The sequence below is a fragment of the Rhinolophus sinicus genome, chromosome 14, assembly GCF_057876585.1.
Source record: "Rhinolophus sinicus isolate RSI-liver-muscle chromosome 14, RSI-T2T, whole genome shotgun sequence".
In the NCBI taxonomy this organism is placed as follows: Eukaryota; Metazoa; Chordata; class Mammalia; order Chiroptera; family Rhinolophidae; genus Rhinolophus; species Rhinolophus sinicus.
The window spans coordinates 130,442,944-130,462,947 of NC_142514.1; the positions used below are offsets into that span (position 1 = coordinate 130,442,944).

The 20,004-nt window shown below is 36.9% G+C and overlaps 2 protein-coding genes across 7 annotated transcripts; one reads left to right on the plus strand and one right to left on the minus strand.

The window, feature by feature from the left end:
• The first annotated feature begins 3,312 nt into the window (after window positions 1–3,312).
• On the plus strand, window positions 3,313–10,821 carry CREBZF (CREB/ATF bZIP transcription factor). 5 transcript variants are annotated; one of them, XR_016018732.1, is made up of 5 exons: window positions 3,313–4,637; window positions 4,847–4,924; window positions 5,991–6,059; window positions 6,673–6,787; window positions 7,808–10,821. XR_016018732.1 is itself a non-coding variant. In XM_088791535.1 (1 exon), the coding sequence occupies exon 1, from the start codon at window positions 3,574–3,576 to the stop codon at window positions 4,639–4,641; it is 1,068 nt and encodes a 355-aa protein (XP_088647661.1). In that variant the 5' UTR covers window positions 3,434–3,573; the 3' UTR covers window positions 4,642–4,780. The 5 variants fall into 5 exon arrangements, 1 of the variants encoding a protein (XP_088647661.1); XR_016018733.1 differs by lacking the exon at window positions 6,673–6,787 and having other exon boundaries at window positions 3,317–4,637; window positions 7,808–8,096; XR_016018734.1 differs by lacking the exon at window positions 3,313–4,637 and having other exon boundaries at window positions 4,785–4,924; window positions 7,808–7,947.
• A 1,612-nt stretch (window positions 10,822–12,433) lies between these two features.
• TMEM126A (transmembrane protein 126A) lies at window positions 12,434–19,366 on the minus strand. 2 transcript variants are annotated; one of them, XM_019739623.2, is made up of 5 exons: window positions 19,228–19,366; window positions 16,921–17,019; window positions 14,532–14,725; window positions 13,301–13,415; window positions 12,434–12,665 (listed from the first exon to the last, which is right to left on the minus strand). In XM_019739623.2, the coding sequence occupies exons 2-5, from the start codon at window positions 17,010–17,012 to the stop codon at window positions 12,470–12,472; spliced, it is 597 nt and encodes a 198-aa protein (XP_019595182.1). In that variant the 5' UTR covers window positions 17,013–17,019; window positions 19,228–19,366; the 3' UTR covers window positions 12,434–12,469. The 2 variants fall into 2 exon arrangements, with proteins under 2 accessions (XP_019595182.1, XP_019595181.1); XM_019739622.2 differs by having other exon boundaries at window positions 19,066–19,352.
• Between the last annotated feature and the right edge of the window lie 638 nt (window positions 19,367–20,004).

A 20,004-nucleotide genomic window follows, 5' to 3' on the forward strand; every position in this document is an offset into this window, starting at 1 on the left:
AACTGGGAAAAATTAATTAATAAATGTAATGTGATTTCCATGAAAATTCCAGCTTTTTTTTTTGAACTTGGAAAATATTATGACATTATCCAGAAGAATAAATATTCATGTATAGATAGACAATTCTGAGATAGAAGGACTAACAAAGGATTTGTCTTATGAGATATTAAATATATTATACTACAATAAAAATGGAGTGATTTTACTTCCAGAATGGTGAGACTGTCAAATGAAATCGAAGAAAAAGACCAGAAATAGATCCAATTACATGTAAGAATTTGATATATGGCATACATGTTGGGAAATAAGTGGGGCAAGTGTGAATTGTTCAATAAATTTTATTGTGGCAGATCACTTTTTGAAAAATTATATTCCTGTTGCATTTTGTACCAGAATGAATTCCATTTGAATCTAAATGAAATAAACTATGTCTCGTGTTGTTAAAAAAAAAAAAACTCTTAGTAATATAAACATAAGTAATTAAAGAAGTTCTAAACCACATAGATAAATATTAGTATTATTTAGGCTAACAAAGCCTTTTTTGGTTTAACATCACAGCTAGAAACCATGAAGAAAATTTTAATAGATTATTTTAAAATTATAGCAAAACAAGCAATTTTACCCCTTCCCTCCCCCAGTAAATGATTACCTGGGGGAAAATTGGAACATATGTAAGAGACAAAGGTATATTTTCTTTATAATGTAAAGAATTCTTATAAATCAAGAAGGAAAAAGGCAAACATTTTCCCTGACAAACATTTTCTCCCATCTCTAAGAAAAAATGAGCTAAGGATGTGAAAAGGCTGTTTACATTAGAAATCAATTGGTCACATGAAAAACATCCAACTCTCTAATAATCAGAGAAATGGAAATTCACACAAAAAGATGCCACGTTTTATTTTTGGAGTGGCACATTTTAAAAAGAACATGTCCACTGTCGTTGAATGTGTAAGAATAAAATACTGTCATACACCATTGGTGACAAATACCTTTCCATAGGTAATAAGGGTCTATTTATAAAAATTGTATTTATAGAAATTCTACTTCAAAGAGTTTATCCTAAGGAAGTTATAGGATAAGTGAACCAAGATGATTGCACAACATTATCATGTGGTTTATAATAGTGAAAATTTCAATACAACCTAAGTGCTGTCAATGAGGAACTGACTGAATAAAATTTGCCAAGTTCATGAAATGGAATTCTAGACAGTCATAAAAAATAAGCATGTGGAGGGTAAGATCCATCTACATTTTTACATATTTTTTATTTTTTTGCAATGATCATTATAACTAGAAAAAGAAAAACAAAACAGTTGTGAAGAAGGAGAGAGTGAGAAAAATAAGGAAAAGAAAAGGAAGGAATGGTGAAGGGGAGGAGAAGCAATTTTTTGGGAGTTTTACTCGTTTCATTTGCTTTTTATCTTCTGAGGCTAGATTGTAAAAACTTCCTTCTCTTGCAGTTTTCTACTTTTCTCTTAGTCCAACTGGAGAGGCTCTCAAGCCATGTATATTTAAACCAAAATGTTGTAATTTGGAGAAAAATAAAACAAATCAAACCCTGATTTCGAATTTGCCTAAGGAGAAAATGCAGTTAGATGGGCAGTCCAGAGCATGTATCACCTCGAACTGTTCTGTGTTCTACTTTAGCAAAACCTTTTCTAGTAGGAAGGTTAAAAGGACATGGAGGCCCTTTATTTATTCTTCTAGATACCATAGGTCATACTTATTTTGCCCCTTGCAGAATTGTTTTCAGTAGTTGAATTGTATTGTTATGCCTTCAGCCAAAACTGGAGAACTTCTTCATTCATTTATTCAACAAATACTTATTGAAGCATAAGCTGTGCCTTGTACTCTTCTAATATTTGGGACCAATCAGCGTCCAGCTTTCTTTGAACTTGCTTTGTATCTCTCTAACGAACAGCCATACAAAAGTAGTTATTGTTGAAGCTATAGGCTACTTTATTGAATATCCTACTGATAAGTTTCTTTAAGACCTAAGAACTGGAAAGTGGTTAAGGAATTAATATGCTGCTTATGATATGTACTTATGAGCAAACAAAGTTTGTTTCCATTTTTTATTTGGGCTTCCAGGAAGCTTAGTCTATTGTTAGCTCAATTTGAGTAACTGTATAAGATATCATGTTCATGCTATTCCAATACTAACCTTTCTCTTTGGGAACTCCTTATCTTTCTATTTCATCTATATTTTCATTGGCCTTGCTTTTTTAAAATTTGAACTGTTTTGTTTATAATGTATTTGTGAATGGCTTCAAATCTCAAATACCTTGTGGGATTAAGATAAACAACATCATGAGGAAACAGACAAATCTAGAATGTGGTGCATTTTTCAAAACAACCGAACTCGTGTCTTCAAAAAGCCAATACTAAGAAAAAGTAGAAAGTGGAAGGGACTAATCTAGTTTGAGAAATGGTGTGAAAATCCACAATAACAACAACCAAATGCAGTTAAGTGACCCTTGACTGGACCCTGGCTCAAAATAAAACATTCTCTATAGAAGATTATTCTGAGGAAAGCTGAGGAAATTTGAATAGGGCCTGAGTAATAGATATTAGCAAATAATTGTTCATTTCCTCAAGACCTGATAATAGTATTATGATTATGAAAGAGAACGTCCTTATTTTTAGAGATGTATACTGAAGTATGTTGGGGTGGTATGTTTTGTCTGCAACTTTGGGATGATTCAGCAAAATTAGTAATTATTTTACATTTATATGCAGGTAAAGCAAATGGCAAAATTTTAGTTGTTGAATTGTTGACTCTCAGTATTGGGGTAGTATTGTTAAATTTGAGTGGATACTGTACTATTCTTTGACATATTCTGTGTATTTGGAAGTTTTTATAAGAAAATCTTGGAAAAATTAAATTATGTATGAATGATTTACTTATTCACCTCTATTTCTTCTAGTAGTCTAGAAGTACTGAAGTGAAAAGATCTTGTATTATGACGGGAAGGGAAAGGAGCAATTTCAAGAGCGAGCTCTGATCACCAATCTTAAATTCCAGAGAAATCCAGGATAATGAAAATTATTCATAAATTTGGTATCTAAAAGATCAATTCTGAGCGAGAGCGGTTTCACTGGAAGTGGAAGTCAGAATACAGAGCTGAGAAGTAAGGGCAGAGAGGGCAGACCACTGTTTTAAGAAACCCGTGGTTTTGTTGTTATTTTTGCCGCTGTTACTATGACATCACTGGAGAGCTGGAATTACTCCCACTCCTGAATTCCCTGAACTCTCGCGATACTAGAGCCTGGTGGAGCGCGAAATGCCGTGGGAGGGGCTGGGGCGAGACCGACTGACTTCCGGCCAGGCCGTTGTCTGGGTGGCGCGGTCGAGTCATCGCCGGGCCTCGCGGCCTCGATCTCCCATCCTTCCCGCCCCCCGCCTGTGCGCGGGGGGTCGACCAGCCAAGAGGGGCAGGAGGCAACTCGGACCATCCTCGTCATTTCGTTCTGGCCGGCTCACGGGCTACCCGCGCTGGGTCCTGGGGTCCTTGGGGCCCGCGAGGCCCGGTCTAAGAGGCCGGGGCCTACGTGGGCCCTCCGCTGGGCCCCATGAGGCACAGCCTGACCAAACTGCTGGCGGCCTCGGGCAGCGACTCCCCAACACGGAGCGAGAGCCCGGCGCAAGCCGCCACCTGCTCGCTGCCCCCGGACTTGACCCGGGCGGCAGCGGCTGCAGAGGAGGAACAGACGGCGGTAGCCAGGTCTCCCGGCCGTGAGCAGCTGCGCGGCGACGAGGGCGAGTTGGAGGACAGCAGGGGGGGCCGCGGCGGCGTGGTCGTGCGCGCGCCCTCGCCGGAGGAGATGGAGGAGGAGGCGATCGCCAGCGTCCCTGGGGACGAGACGGAGGACATGGACTTTCTGTCCGGGCTGGAACTGGCGGATCTGCTGGACCCCCGGCAACCGGACTGGCACCTGGAACCCGGGCTCAGCTCGCCCGGGCCTCTCTCCTCGTCCGGCGGAGGTTCGGATAGCGGCGGCCTTTGGAGAGGGGACGACGACGACGAGTCCGCGGCTGCGGAGATGCAGCGCTTTTCTGACCTGCTGCAGAGGCTATTAAACGGTATCGGAGGCTGCAGCAGCGGCAGTGACAGTGGTAGCGGCGAAAAGAGGCGGAGAAAGTCCCCAGGAGGAGGCGGCGGCAGCAGCGGCAACGACAACAACCAGGCGGCGACAAAGAGTCCCCGGAAGGCGGCGGCGGCCGCTGCCCGTCTTAATCGGCTGAAGAAGAAGGAGTACGTGATGGGGCTGGAGAGTCGCGTCCGGGGCCTGGCAGCCGAGAACCAGGAGCTGCGGGCCGAGAATCGGGAGCTGGGCAAGCGCGTCCAAGCACTGCAGGAGGAGAGTCGCTACCTACGGGCCGTCTTAGCCAACGAGACCGGACTGGCTCGCTTGCTGAGCCGGCTGAGCGGCGTGGGACTGCGGCTGACCACCTCGCTCTTCAGGGACTCGCCCGCCGGGGACCACGACTACGCTCTGCCGGTGGGAAAGCAGCAGCAGGACCTGCTGGAAGAGGACGACGCAGCGGGAGGAGTGTGTCTTCATGTGGACAAGGATAAGGTGTCGGTGGAGTTCTGCTCGGCGTGCGCCCGGAAGGCGTCGTCTTCTCTTAAAATGTAGGGTCAAGTAATCTGCTCTTTATCCGCGTTTACCCCTTTCAACTCCCTTACACCATGTAAAACACCTTAGTGGGACATCTTCACTGGACACATTTCAGAGGAGGAAAAAAGTAATATTGAATCTTTAAGTGTTTAGCTAAAAGCATGAATGTGACACTGTAACCAACTCCTAATGATAACATGTGACTATTAAATCTCTCTGACAGTTTCTTTTTTAGGTGATTTCCTTCCTGCCAGGCTCCGTTGTAGGGGTTACAGAACAGTCGTTCCCGCCTCACAACCTGGTAAGGATCCATCTCTTCACGTAACGCTCATGCTCTGCTGCTTAGTCTACTTTAATGGGCAACATCTCAATTTGTGTGTGTGTTGAGATTTTTTTTTTCTTTTTTGGAAGGCGGGAGGGGAATCTGATTTGGGCCCTGTCCACCCTGGAAACAGACTTGTGCTGGTCAAATAATGTATTTAAGATGCTTCTTCTGGTTGAAATAGCTGTTAATGTGTCCCCTTGTTCAGACTTGCGTGTACCTAGCTCTTCTGTCCCCAGTGTGGACATGGCCTTGGATGACATCGATTCCAACTGTACACTGAAAGCTGCTAATAGAAATACAGTTTGGAGACAGTGAAACAGGTGAAGTTGAATGGAAGTTCCGAGTTGTACCAGGTGCAAATTGGAATTCCAATTTTAGAGCAACTTTTCAGAGGTTGACAATAAGTGTTTGGGGCATGCACAAATGTGATAGTTATTTTGCTGGAGATGACAGAGATCTCCTAAATATTCAAGAATGCCTTTTAGTTTTCAGTAGATCTAGAAATACAATATTCAGATTAACAGATATCTCATCATTAGAAAAAATTTGGAAATTAACATGCATATCAGACTCCTGTGTTAGTTAATAGGAGGAGGAATCAGAATGGTTAATGAAATGTTTCTTTGAGAACCAGCAGTGATTACCCTATCACTGAGTATGAATAAATTGTTGAACACCTTTATTTTTGTTGTATTAAAATTTTAGGTTAAATTTATGTAAGATTTTGAAGGTTGTGAAATATGAATGAAAACATGTAAAGTGAGGCTTCACAAAGAATCTTATTTCAAATATATTTGTTCTATTTAAAATTATTTAAAAATAATTTTAAAAATTGAGTTGTTCTGGCTACTAATGACACGATTGACACTTTTCCCAAAGATGGGACATATTCTTTTGCAGTATTCTGTTATCTATTGTCCAGTTGTATAAATAGAGTTACGGTGTCCTTCAGTGTAAGAGACAATAAGAAATTCTTTGTGAAACGTCACTGTTTGATAAAGTATATACGTATTTAGCATCCTTGTTTTTCTTTGTGCTAAAGTGGATACAGCTGTTGGGGCAGAAGAGACGGGACCAGCTGCTGGCCACATTTCCTGCTTTATTTTAAAAGGTAGTATAAGAAATGAGGAAAAAGAGGTAATATCAGGGCTTCTGCTGTCTTTTATTTTAAAATGTTCATAATTAAAAAGTATTTTCCAGCAGTCCAAAGATGTAAGTTATCTTACACATAAAATGTTTTATTTTGTTGTTATTTGGTTATGAAAATGGAATCCTTGTTCTTGCACAACTGTAAATGTTTTGTTGCTAGATAATACGATTTGAGACCTAACTTGGTCTCTGGTTTCCAGTGCATCACAGCATATTTTGTAAAATCTTCTATTGCACTTGAGCATGAATGGGTAGTAGCCAAACTCACAACCTGGAGTGATGAACCTGCTTATACCTAAGTGCAGGAGCAAGCCCCTCACAATGCAGCTGCATGGATTTTTAGTGCCTACTGAATTACATATATAAACCAAAAGTAGTTGGAAAAATTATTTGAAATGACTAATTTGTGCTATCTTTATGGAATATGTTAAATGTAGCTTTTTGAAACAGAAGCCTTGAATTGAAATTTAATTAATACTTGAACATTTTGTATATATTTCTTTGTATATAATTTTGTGCAGTACCAATGACAAAAATATGGTGTCATAATAAAACCAGGTTTGTTGATCTTTCAGTTATGGGCTCAAAGAATTTATTCATCTCTATCATGACATTGGAAAATAATGGATGAAAATAGGAAAAATAATTGTTGTTAATGCTGACTGTGGGTCTTAAAAGGTTCTGGAAGCAGTAAGTGCGTTTTTCTAAAAATTATACCGTTCCTTGGCATATTTTCTTCCTAACGGCAATGCTTTTCCTGCATTATTTGAAGTTTGGGGCTGGGGAGAAACAGTAGTCAAAGCTTTCTGAATTGGGATGCTTTGAAATTCCAAGTGTAGATTTTTAGAATGTCATTTTATAAATGGCAGTTTTTGGAAGTACTTGATTAAGAACTTTTGAAAATGGAGATTAGTATCACCTATTTTTAAAGCTGCTTTGTTAGGTTCCTTATGTTTTAACTGTCTTCTTAGTTTCCATTTCATTTTCTTTTTTTTTCTAATTTTGGTGACTCGGTGATTTTGTCATTTTTTACATCAACTTCATGGTCTTGTTTTTACATGGTATTGCATGTATTTAGGACCTATCTAGCAGGGGCTTTAAATAAATTTGGTCACATTTATGTGTAAGCACATTTTACTGTAAATGTTTGAGTTTCTGAATTTACAATAGATCTGTTTATTTCAGTATGTAGTAGAATATCTTAAAAGTGTCCTATTCACTACTTGTTAATTAAAAAAGTTATGATTAATATGAAACTGTTGTCTTACTATTTTTAAAAAATTGTGTTCTGGTGGATAGTTGCATAAAGGAGATTTCTGGAATATAATATGGATTGTTTTGAAGTTTACAGGTTTGGCTTTATTTATAGTAATGGAAAAAAAACAATTTAGTATTTGGGGAACCTTTTTTCCCCCCAATTTAGCCACTATGGCAAAATGTTACAGAACTAAAGATACAGCTTTTTGATGTCTTCTGATGGTGACAGCAATTCACATTAATTGAACTAACACATCATATTGACCTACTATTTCTATCATATTGACTTTACTATTTCTGCACTTCCTTGACCAGACTTAACGAAAATGTCCACGCTTGTTAAAATGTAGTCACACATTTGTCCTATAAGCCGACAAAAAGTGTTCAAAATATTTTAAATATTTGTGCATTTTATAATCACTAAATTAATCTCTCTCTCTTCTCTTTAAACAGCTTAGCAGTGTCTGCAAAAACGAATCTTTTCCTACAACCTGTTAACTGACTGGACTGATGGTAACAAAGTAATTGTGGGAGCCATGTCGGTCAAAAATTTGGCATCTGCTGAAAAAAATGAATGCCATTTTCAAGTTCCCAAATTACTTCTATACTGGTTTCACTTTCCAGGTTTCACTTTCCAGAAATGGAGATATGAAAAGATTCTCTGGAATCCTTGAAAGACTTAATAGAAACACATGAGACTAAGTTAATTTTGGAACAAAATTATACTTTTTTTTTTGTCTTTCATGGGAGTGATACTCAGTTCTTTGCATACTTTTTAAAAAAATTGTAACCATTGGAGAAGAGAATTATAGTATTTCATCAAGGAGTATTAGATTCTTACATAATCAAGAGCACATTCTATGGAATTATTTTTAGTAGAGTAGAATTATATAAACAAGCCATCAGTGATAACAAGGCATATCATGAGTTTGTGTTTTTTCCTGGAACGTGAGAGAGAATCTGAAGTACAGACAGAGCTTGCCGAGTAGATTATGAAAGTAATGTAAAGTCCTTAGCTATAAAGAGTAGTCTTTTTAAATAGATGCACTGACTTGTATATCTTTGAAAAGTTGATTTATGACTAAATGTGTGGTTGGTTAAATGCAATTCAGGGTAATCCCAGGATGTGTGGATTCTGAGGTTCTGGCTTGTTGAGCTTTCTCTGAGTTCTTGACATATATATATGTTTTGTTGAATATTTTGAGGTTCCTAATGAATGGTATACTAGTTTCTATTGTTTTATATAAATTAAAATTTCTGTAGTGTTATGTAAGGGCTTTAGTATCGTGGATCATGGGAGTGGCTTTTTTCATGGAATATGGTTGTTTTACTTAATTGAAACATTTTTCCAGTTTATTACAAGTGTGAAAAACACTCAGAACTCTGGATTGTTTTATTGCATTTTTGTTGGATTATGTTAATACATTTTTTTCACGTGGTCTAGACCGAGCCATATTATCTTACATTTGGGAACCATGCAGATGATAGAAGTGGGAGGGGGTAGGAGATAGGCTCTTAATTCTTTTCTTTCCAGAATGATTCATTATATTAGGTTGGTGCAAAAGTAATTGCGGTTTAAAAGGTTAAAAATAAATGCAAAAACCACAATTACTTTTGCACCAACCTAATAACGATACAGTTTGGTTATTGTATAGTATTATACAAACTGTATTAAATCCACTCAGTTTCTTGTAATCTAAGTGTATTCAGTGTCTGATGCCTGGCAGCAAAGAGCATTCCCAGTGACTCATACTTGAGGACTGATGGGTGTTCCTACAGTACAAACAATGCTGCTGGTTGTAATTCCACAACCAAGATTAGGCATCAACACTGTTTGGTGACCATAACTACCACTTTGATAGAACAGAATGGATCTTTTGAAAATATGTGATTACTAAGTCCACCATTTTGAAAGTATAGTTTAAGGTCTTACTAACTTAGATTTTTAAGTTAAGTAATCTGATAATTAAGTAATACAGTGTTTTCAAGTTTCTAGGTTTTTTCCCAGACTCATGATCAGTACAAAGTTTTGAGACCCTCCCAAATGTTTATATACTTAGATTTTTATCGTGCTGTTTTTTCCTCAGAAGTTAGGTAGTTAACCACCTAAGCCAAGAAAGGAGGAGGAGGAGGTCTTTCAAGTTTCTTTTAGGAACTTGTGGAGTGTTTTGTTTGGCCAGCACAGTATTTTTCACGATTTCAACTTGCAGTACATGAATACTCTGTCCACCAGTCATTCCCTCGAGTATTACAACAGACTGAGCTCTGACCTGGATTGCAAATGGTTATTTACATTCAGTTTCGAAGTGCAGAAAAATTAAACCGGAGATATTTTACATTTTACTCAGAAAGTAAATTACTTTGTCATTAGGAACATAAATCATGTATTATTTGGAGATAATTTCTTGTAGATATAGGTTAGTAGGAAGTTGCTCTCTAACTTGTTTTTTCATTGCTTTGGTTACTACTGTTAAGTGTTTTTATTCCTAGGTTTTTTTTACCTTCCCCCAATTTGTACATTCTAGATTTGTTACTTAGCGCTCTTACCCCCACTTTTTAAAAAGAAATCAGTTCATAGCAGACTTGCGAATAATTTTAAAATTTTTGTTGATCCAAAGTTACTTGTTTTGTTGAAAAAATTTTGCTCAATTTTTAATCTAATTTTAAAATCTATTCACGAATGGTGTTTTGAACATATGCATAGATAATGAATTTTATTGGTGGGCCTACTTCCTTTAGACTGTGCTTCCAAATTCTGTATCTTTCCTGTATACCCACAATTTCCTAGGCCCCTTTGGCTTTTAGTGTACTATAGTTGGGGGTTTGCAAATTATATTCATATTTTAAGTATAATGTAATATGAAACTTTTTTTTAAAGCCAAGTAACTACAAAGTAAATTGTAAAATATTTAAATAGGTCTTTTATTGTCACAATTGAAATACCACATTTTCCTGGCTGAGGCAGTGTTCTTTAGGTCTGAGCTACAGATGACTATTTCCTTAAATTGTAATGCAGATCATGGCAGGTTCACGTCACCTGCCTCCTGACCAAAAATTTTGGCAAAGATTTATAGCAACAGATTTAAAATAACATGCTCTTTTGCTTATGTTGTCTATTCCTATTAATTAATTGGAATGATGATTTAAGAAACACATGGTGTAAAGGAAAGATGTTAGAAAGATATCCTGAAACCATTGTAAACTCTGGTATCCATTTATAATTATGCTAGGGAGTAAATGTGGGAATGTTTAAGGATAAGTAAGAAAACAATTTGTACCAATCAATTTAGTTACGTATATTTGAATTATTCAAGTTGATCATACCATACTTTATTTTTAAGGAGTCGAGTAATTATGGTTCTTAAATTTTTGAAGTAAGGAATTACTTTTAATTCATTGTTTACTTCACTGTGATAAGTAGAACTCTGCTTTAAATAAAAGTGAGAGAATGCAGATAAAATGTATAATTTTGGGTCAGAGATTTTTTATCTTGATATTTTACCTTGTGAAATAGGTTAACCTATTTCTTCCTTTTAAAAGGAGAAAAATTATATATATTTTTTCTAGTTGTAAAGTGAAACATATCCATTACAGAAAACAGAAAATCAAGATGAAATGAAAAACCACCCGTAATTCTATAACCCAGAAAATATCTACAATAAAATATAGATGCTTTCGTAAGTGGGATGATATCCGGTATAAGATTGGTAGGGAATATATTTTTAAGTACCTGTTGAAAGAACAAATCATCTTTGCTCTCTGAAAAATTGAAAATGTATTTTGTTAATTTCACTTCTTTGCCTGTACTTTTTCTTTATAGACATTGAAAGCCTATTTCACTTAAGGTGCTTTTTCTAGATTACAGGTTATAGTCTCTTCTTCATATAAATTTAAGTAGCATAAGATTAATGTCCTTGTATTTGGAAGGAATAGTTAAGATGCTTGGGATATAATCTATGATGTCACTTAATATTTTGTTTGGTGGTACTGGCTTGTTTCTTAAGAAAAGTGTTGGTCTAGATAGGTGCTGTCCAGTAGCCATTAGCCACATGTAGCTAAAAAATTAATTAAAATTTAAAATTCATTTATTTAGTTGCATTAGTCACATTTCAGGTACTCAGTAGCCACAGCTAGTGGCTAACATTGTCAGTCAGATATTAAACATCAAAGAAAGTTCTGTTGGACAATACTGCATTAGATGCTGTCAGAAAAGAAAATGCTTTAAAGAACTGAGATGGAAAGTTTTAGGAAGGGGAACACAATGGGATACTTCTAAAATTTACATGATCTTAGGAAATGAGGAATAGACTAGGATATTTCAGAAAACAATACCAGTTGCAACAGGAAGAATATGGCTACCATTTGAGTGCCTGATATGTCAAGTGCTGTTAGGCAAATTACATGTTATGTAATACCAGTTGAGTGTGGTTAATAAGCAATGAGGGCCAGAAAGGCTAGTCAAATTGCTTAGCATTACACATCTTAAAAACAAAAAAAGGTTTGAGTCTGCAAAGAACTTCCCCACACTAGATGGAAACTTCAAAGAATTCTCCTCAGTCTTCTAAGAATATAGCTTTCCAAAAATTATAAGGTGACCTTTGAAGTATGTAGCTATCATTAAAACAGCTCAAGCTGAGCCTGAATAACCACTTGTAAAGAATACTGGAATTAATCCTTCTTTGAGGAAGGTTAGATATGGTCTTAGAGTCTATGGATTAATAATACCCATGAATTGGGAAAAGGAAATGTAAGGAACATTTGCTGTAGTGTACTGATTCCCCCCCACACTCCCCCAATTTTCATCCCTGTTTGGATTCTTTATGAGGTCTTCATTGTAAACTGCTCTATGGTTATTTTTTCCTGTGTTAAAGATCAAACTCTGCCTAATGAAAAGGAGTAGAGCAAGTGAGGTGGAAGAGACAATGTTGGGCAAACTAGAGCAGTTATGCTCTTGTTTAAGTGGGTAGCCTTTGCTGGTATTTAGCCTTTTGTTGCCCTGTGTGGCATTTTGTTGTAGGTCCCAGAATTGTACCTTGTGATAAATTACAAGTGTATGTTTACTCACACATTAGACAAAAGTTATTTTCACAGTTTTATTTTTGTGTACAGATTTGCTTAACACTGAATTTCTAAGCCAGGTTCAGGCAATTGAAGAGCTTTTATGAGTAGTTTATATTGTCTAGAACCAAGGTATGCTGAAAACCCAGTCTGGAGCAAAATGGGAAATAACATCTTTCTAAAGATAGGCTTAGAAATTCTTATCCAGTAAGTTAAGATGTTTCCTTTCTCTGGTAGCAGGGCTGAGGCATACCTGTAAGAAAACATTGAGAACAGTTCATTAAAAATAGTTGTATCAAGTAGCAAACTGATGTACAATATATATTAATCCCAAACGTCTTAAAATTAGTTTCGGTGAAGATTAAGGCAATAATACTATTAGTCCTAAAAACTTTTTTTTCCCTCCATTTCACCTCTGAAGGTTCATATCGCATAGATTGCTTGATACAGAAGTTCATCAGAGTAACTGAATTATTTTGGAGTAGCAGGCTTATAGCTAGACATTTTCTGATGAAATTCTCCTTTAGTGGAAGTGCTCAAATTCTTAAGAACATTGCATATATGATGTGGTTTAATGCTTGGCAGAGTACTATCAGCAGCTTTGTGGTTGGCATTCAATACACAAATTAGGGTTAATAACCTGAACTGCACCCAAGAGATACAGGGTGATAAATTTCCTGAACTGTTTCAAATTCTTGAGAAGTAATTTGAGAAGTAGTAGTTGATTGCTTATAAGAAAAAAGCAAGTCTTAATTCTTTCAAATCAAAAGGAGACATTTCCTTTAAAAATACAAAATGTGTTTGTTGTTTTAAGTTGTACATTTTCTAGGTAATCATTTATATATTACTGAAGTTTTTCAATGATTGTGAGAAAACCAAGAATCCTACCTGGCTGCTAGACCACCATTCACAGGTATCGCCAAGAAAACAGGGTACAGACCACCAAAAACAAGACCAACTAATCCACCCCGTATCATGGTACAGATTTCACAGTTCAGATCACCTAGGAAATAAATTAGTTATGGAAATGAAGGTCATGCTAGTCAAACATTATTTAAAGAATGCAAGGTCCCTTATATGTATCAGATACTCAATTTTCAGGCAGTAATATAGCAAATGCAATTCTACAAGGCATGTTAGAAAGTATAATGTACGGATAATCCACAATAGCTAGGAATAAACTGATTAAACATCTTAGGAAAAATTTTCTAATTTGTTCTGAACTTAATCTTGGTTTGCACTGCTTCCAGCTTTCTGCACTTGTATTAAAAAACCCGAGGTATTATTTTTTCTGTCTTTAAGGAGCTTTCTTTTAATCCATGGGAATTTTTTTTTCATAATTTATACTTAATCTATTTTTACATTATATAGTGTAACTATTTTTATAAAATTCTTTATTCATTTCCAAATTAGTATAAGGCATATTAAAAATAGAAAGCTGTTAGTAACTTTTCACTCAGTCTGTTCAGTCATTGGGCAATAATAGGTTTCCCTGGATCGTAAAAATTCTTTCCACACTGATCATGGACATTCAAACAAGACTCATCCAATTTAAATAAATTTGGAGCAGCACTTAACAGAGGAGAAATTAAATGGACTGCCTCCCTCCTCACCACCACCTGTAGTAATAACACTTTTATTTCAAATCATTAATCAAAAGGTTTGTCATGATTAGCTATACTCTAAGCACTCAGCATATACAGTAAACTGCAGAAATCACATCTCTATATATTTCATAATTCTTATATATACATTTAGTGCTTTGAGAAATTTACTACATAGTATTCCCATAAAAATAGTTTTTCTCTTTAAAGAATTCTCTAAGAAAAAAAAAGCATTAAAAAAATTAAGTTTCCAAATATTTCAATCCAAGCACTGCGGGAAAGATAAGTTAGATAAAGGAAAGTATTTACAACTGCTATGTCTGTACATTTTACTTGTTTGGTAGACCATGCTAATATGAATTGCCATTTTACAGAGGCTAATAAAATTTAATCTTAGTCCAAGCACTAACTACGTTATAGCATGTAACTACTTGATATTAATAGCTAAGAATTAATGTTAGGTGCAAATCATATATACCAAAGCAAATCTCTGGTAAGAGTGAAATAGAATTTACCTGTATTCAATGGTAAACTTACAAAACCTTTGTAAGATACATGTGCTGTCAAAAATGGGATCACTGCCATTGGTAAGCCTGCAGCTACACGAGCCTGTGTCACATTTAGGATGCGCCGAAAAAGACTGTTTGCTATTAGGCCACAGAGAGCAGCATTAAGTCCAACATACGTCGATCCATGTTCAAGTAGGCCCCTGAATGAGGAAAAATGGTAACATTTTCTTTGGCTCTGTTGTACGTCTGAGCTTTCCAACAATTCTGGCATATTCTATAGAACTTATCAGGACTTTAGGAATAACAGGATGCAACATTTATCCCTTATAGTTCCATAAAACACAAACCTTTTAAAAGTCATTGTTTTACATGTAGATTTTTATTTTAAAAGGCTTTTAAATTTGGCAATACTTAGGGGAGATACCATCGTATGTTTAGATTTTCTTAAATGTACTATTGTGATTTTTGCAAAGGATACTAGTACAGATATCTCCCAGCTATACAGCAGGTTAGATTTCTAAAGAGTCTGATTTGGATACCTCTCTTGGGCTCCCACAATTTCCAATACTTACCTCTAGCATAACACATTATAAGGCATTCGCCACTAGTAGCTGGGAAACACCTTGAAGACAATGGATGCAAAGAAATACTCTTGGTTCCAATAGCACCTGGCATAGAAGGCACTCAGTAAGGTGCAGTAATGTTTCCTTTCACTTCCCCAAAGCATTAGAGTGAATATTGGGGGGTTGGAAGAATACTAACATTTAAGGGATACTCTACGCCAGGTACTTTATCCATTGAAATAAAGAATAAATCGATATTTTAAGATGAGAAGTGGTAGACCTGGACTTGAAGCCAAGGTATGTATGAGTTTAAAATGCGTGTTCTGTGTATTCTTTAGTTTTGGATAAAATAATGCCTAAAATTATGGAAATACTCCAAACAGGCCTACTTTACTTCTTTCCTACCTGCCTTGCCATCTACAACTCAGGTGCCACCTCTTCAATTTCTCAATACTCTTAATTAGCCCAAGTCGCCATACAAGACTCCCGCTGATTTCTGTGGTTTACACTCATCTTAAAACAGCCTTTCTAGAAATCCCTAATTGAGCTTCCTACATTGTATAAGGTATTACTTTTCTTACCCGTCACTCTGCAAACATAATGTTGCGTATCATTCAAACATGATACTACATGCAGACTTTGTGCTTAAGACACAAAAAATTACCTTCTACCATCACTGTTTTCATCGTTGATTAATTGATGGTGGAAGACATGTGAGACAACAGAAATTTGCTAAAAGTAATGGAAGTAGAGAGAGGCAGTTTTTAAACTGAGGTTACATAAGATAATAGTTCAAGTGTGATGAGAACCTAGAGAACCTACCAAACAATAGAAAACAAATATGAAAGACTTGTCTATTTTTGTGGGAGCTGAGGGAATGGGAAACCTTAGCACTTTCTTTAAAATACTTGAGCTTCATAACAATCCTGTGAAATACATATTATCTCCATTTTAGTCATAGGAAGCAATACTCAGGTAATTTGCCCGTATGTTTTATATATTATCAAAATATATCGCTATATTACTGTAAAATATAAAAAGTACATAAACAAGGAATGCAACTGGAATCTGAATAGCAAAGTTTGCTGTCTCCCAATCAGATTTTAATTTATTATGGCTTAAAGTCACATTTTTTTAGTTAACAATGTAGTTAAGTACAAAATTATCTAGCAGCCCCTCTGCCAGTCAATTTTTTAAAAAAGTGCCTATTCAACTAGAAACTCATATTTTGGCAAGAATCACACAAAATAACTGGAGACATGAACTAAACGTCCATCCTCCTCAGACTGGCTCCTTTTCACTCTTTTTTATCTCAGATTTTCAGTTCAAAATTTAACCAAGCCAGAGAGGCCTTCTTGTTAAGGAGTTCACTGTCGTTCACTCAGTGTTGTCTTCATAGGTCAAGTATGTTTCCTATATAGGCTTTTCCTATTTAATGATACCTTGAAGATCTTTTAGCCACAGTCCTATTTTTCTGACATTCCTTGTCTAGCTATGTGTGTTACAGGGCACTCTCTCAGACTGGTAAGCATAATGATAGAAATGAAGACAGTTTAAAAGCTATTTTAAAGTTTTGATATTTAAATGAAGCCATAAATGTTTACATTTGACTATAAGCCAAATGGAAAAACAGAACCATTATATAATTAGATATGTCCAATATGAGTTATAGCCTTGACTTCAAGCAAATGGTTAATGTGTCGGGGCCTTGGTTTTCCCATCAAGGCAAGAAAGGTTCAGTTTCCTTCTGACATTCTGTTACTTATACTGAAACCAAATCTGAGATGATGAAAAACCACCTGGAAAAAGGTATTTCTAAGACGGGATCTTACCTTTCTGCTTCTGGAAGTTGGTTAATTTTTCTGGTTATGATATCAAAAATTCGGTTTTCCTTGACAGTGTAATCTGGTTCATGATTTTTCATCTTGAGCCTTAAAAAAATTAAAAATATCATTTTTCAATAATGTGTATCTATAGAAAAAACAAAAGGGCTTATAAAAAGCCTTCTGAAGACCATTAATAATTTTTAAACAATTAGCTATAGACTGAATTCATAATCTGCATATACACCATACCCCTCCCTCACAAAAAATCAATTCTTAAATAGAAATCAGAACATGAAAAGCAGCACATGGAAAGAAGCTTTACTTCTAGGAAATACAGAATATCTTTATAACCCTTAAAAATATTTCTTAACTTGCAAACAGCACTAAACATAAAAGACAAAATTAACTTGTTTTCATCAATAGATACCATAAGATAAGCTAGTGTGGGAGAAATGTTTGTAATATAACTGACGAGCAGTTAGTACCCAGAATATGTAAAGAGTACAAATCAAGAAGAAAAACGCAAGCAACCTAACAAAAAGTACAAAAGATTTGAACAGGCACTTCACGAAAAGGAAAGCCAAACAGCCAATAAACATGAGAATACTCTTAACCTCTTTATAATCTGTGAAACAAAGCCAGTGAGGTACCAATATGTACCCAGGTTACCTAAAATAAAAACCTAAGAATTTCAATTACTGGTGAGAATGTGCGGTAACAAACCCATGTGCTGCTGGTGGAAACATAAATTACACCCAGTTTGGGTACAAGCACTTTAGGAAGGAATTTGGTATTTAGTAGGAATTTGTGTTTCCCCGAAAATAGGACCTAGCCGGACAACCAGGTCTAATGAGTCTTTTGGAGCAAAAATTAATATAAGACCCTTATTTTACTATAAGACTGGGTCTTATATAATATATAATAAAATACTGGGTCTTATATTAATATTTACTCCAAAAGACAAATTAGAGCTGATTGTCCGGCTAGGTCTTATTTTCAGGGAAACACGGTAGGTAGAAGACACGTGACATATAATTTCACTGCTAGGTAGACCCTACAGCAGAGGTCAGCAAACTTCGTCTAAAGGTCCAGATAGTATTTTAAGCTTTGCAGGTCACTTATGGTCTTTGTTGAATACTTATAAAAAAAAAAAAAAACTTTAAAAAAATATAAAAATCATTCTTAGCTGGCTGGCCATACATAAAAAAGCTATGGGCTTCGTATGGCCTACAGCCCAGTAGTTTGTTAATCCCTGCACTAGTTGGGGTGAATGTCAGAGTTAGGGCAATGGCAAATGATGGGTTTTTAATGGTTTGTCTCATTAAACAAGATTTCAGGGTAGCAGAGTTAAAAGCAAAAGTTCAGAGATAACAGCAAAGGACAACATGGTTTTATGAAATTAGATTGTCTTGATTCACTATCCATTTGCTACAAGATTAATTTACGACACTGAGTAATTTAACAAATATTTAGTGGGTATCTGTTAGATATGAGATTAACTTGGAAAATGCTGTGGACACTTAAATTTCATATTGCTAGCCTTAAAATTAAACTAGTACGTACAGTGCAGGTTAGGAATTTAGACATACTGGACTCAAACTTTTTGAGGGCCTTGGTTAAAAAAATATGATAGAATCTCTGCCCTATAGAAGCTTTGCATGATTTATGTGTTGGGGAGGGGGTGGGTGGAGAGATACACAAGTAAATTCGGTATATATAAAGAAAGCGTACGGTGTATATGTCAAATTATTTCCTCAGAAAGTCCCGCCTAATTCTATCACTAGTTTTGTGTTCTAAGCTCTCCATATTGGTAAGGTTCGGAGTTCTGTGAACTAGCCATTTCTACGGTGTGACTATTAAAAATCATCCTTAATTCAGTAAAAGTTCTGATCCGGCAGCCCGCAATATGTCACTGCGTTCCCGTTATTAACAATAAATCTCTATCAAAGATAGTGCCACCTTTAAATACTACAAATATTCCAAATAGCATTTGCATTAGCTATCTCATGTCACTAAGGATAGCTCCGAGATAGGCAGTGAGAAAAGTGGGGCGTCTGAAAATTGTTAGGCCCAGGACACCCTGTAAATTGGCAGTAACCGGGGATTAAATTTAAGTGTAGGCATTTTTTTGTCTTTTTTCTATTGGCTTACTTTAAATACAAGGTCTTTTCTTCTAGGGTGGAAAATGAAGAGACCATCGGCGCCATAGGGCCGATTCCTTCTTCCCTTTCCAATTCACTCCCGGGATCTCATTCCCGAGCTGTCGGTGAACAGCCTGTCACCGCATTGCTCTTCTGATACCCGGGGACTTACTGCGCTTCCCTCCCTGGGATGTCAGTTATTCTGTCCTCCCAGCACTCGGTGCTTCCTCTTCGTCTTCCTCAGCCGCTAAGGCTCACTGCAACCTTTGCACAACTCGACAGGGCGCAGCCATCTTTGGTGGACACGTGACTCGGCCTAGGCGGGCGCGGAGTCGGGGCCGCTGATTGGGTTCCCAGGACGCCGATTACACGCACCAGCGACTTCCTGATGAGGGGCTTCCCGCGGAAGGAGGTACTGGGCTGGTGAGCCTGGGAACTGGTCTAATGTGGAGTGTAGTCTCTCGCTCAACCTACCCTCACCTCCCACGACAGAGCCTGTAGTGTGAAATTTCGAGATGAAAGTTGAGAGTCTCTGAACCTGTCCTTTTCATTGAAAACCTACCTTGGGCACGTTAGTTACTTAACTAATTGGCCGATAGAGCCTACCCCCTGATGTTGACGTGAGTTATGTGAAACCTGCAGGGCCCTTGGCATATGGTGGGTACTCGGTTAAATAGAAGACAAACAGGAGCTGAGATTTCTTTGCCCCATCGATTTTCTATTCTCCCTTGGGTCTTTAGCTCCCTGTGCTTGTTGCGATCTGGTTGATTGTCCCACCATAATCTGAGCACCTCAAGAGAAGGAAGGAGCTCGTTTTTCTGAGGATTCCTTGGTGCCCTGCCGAGTACTGCTTGTAAAAAACAAAACAAAACAAAAAAAAGCAGGGTTGGGTGAATGTGCTGAAAGAAAAGCTGTTTAGAAAGCAGGGAGCCTCGTGGTTCCATCAGTC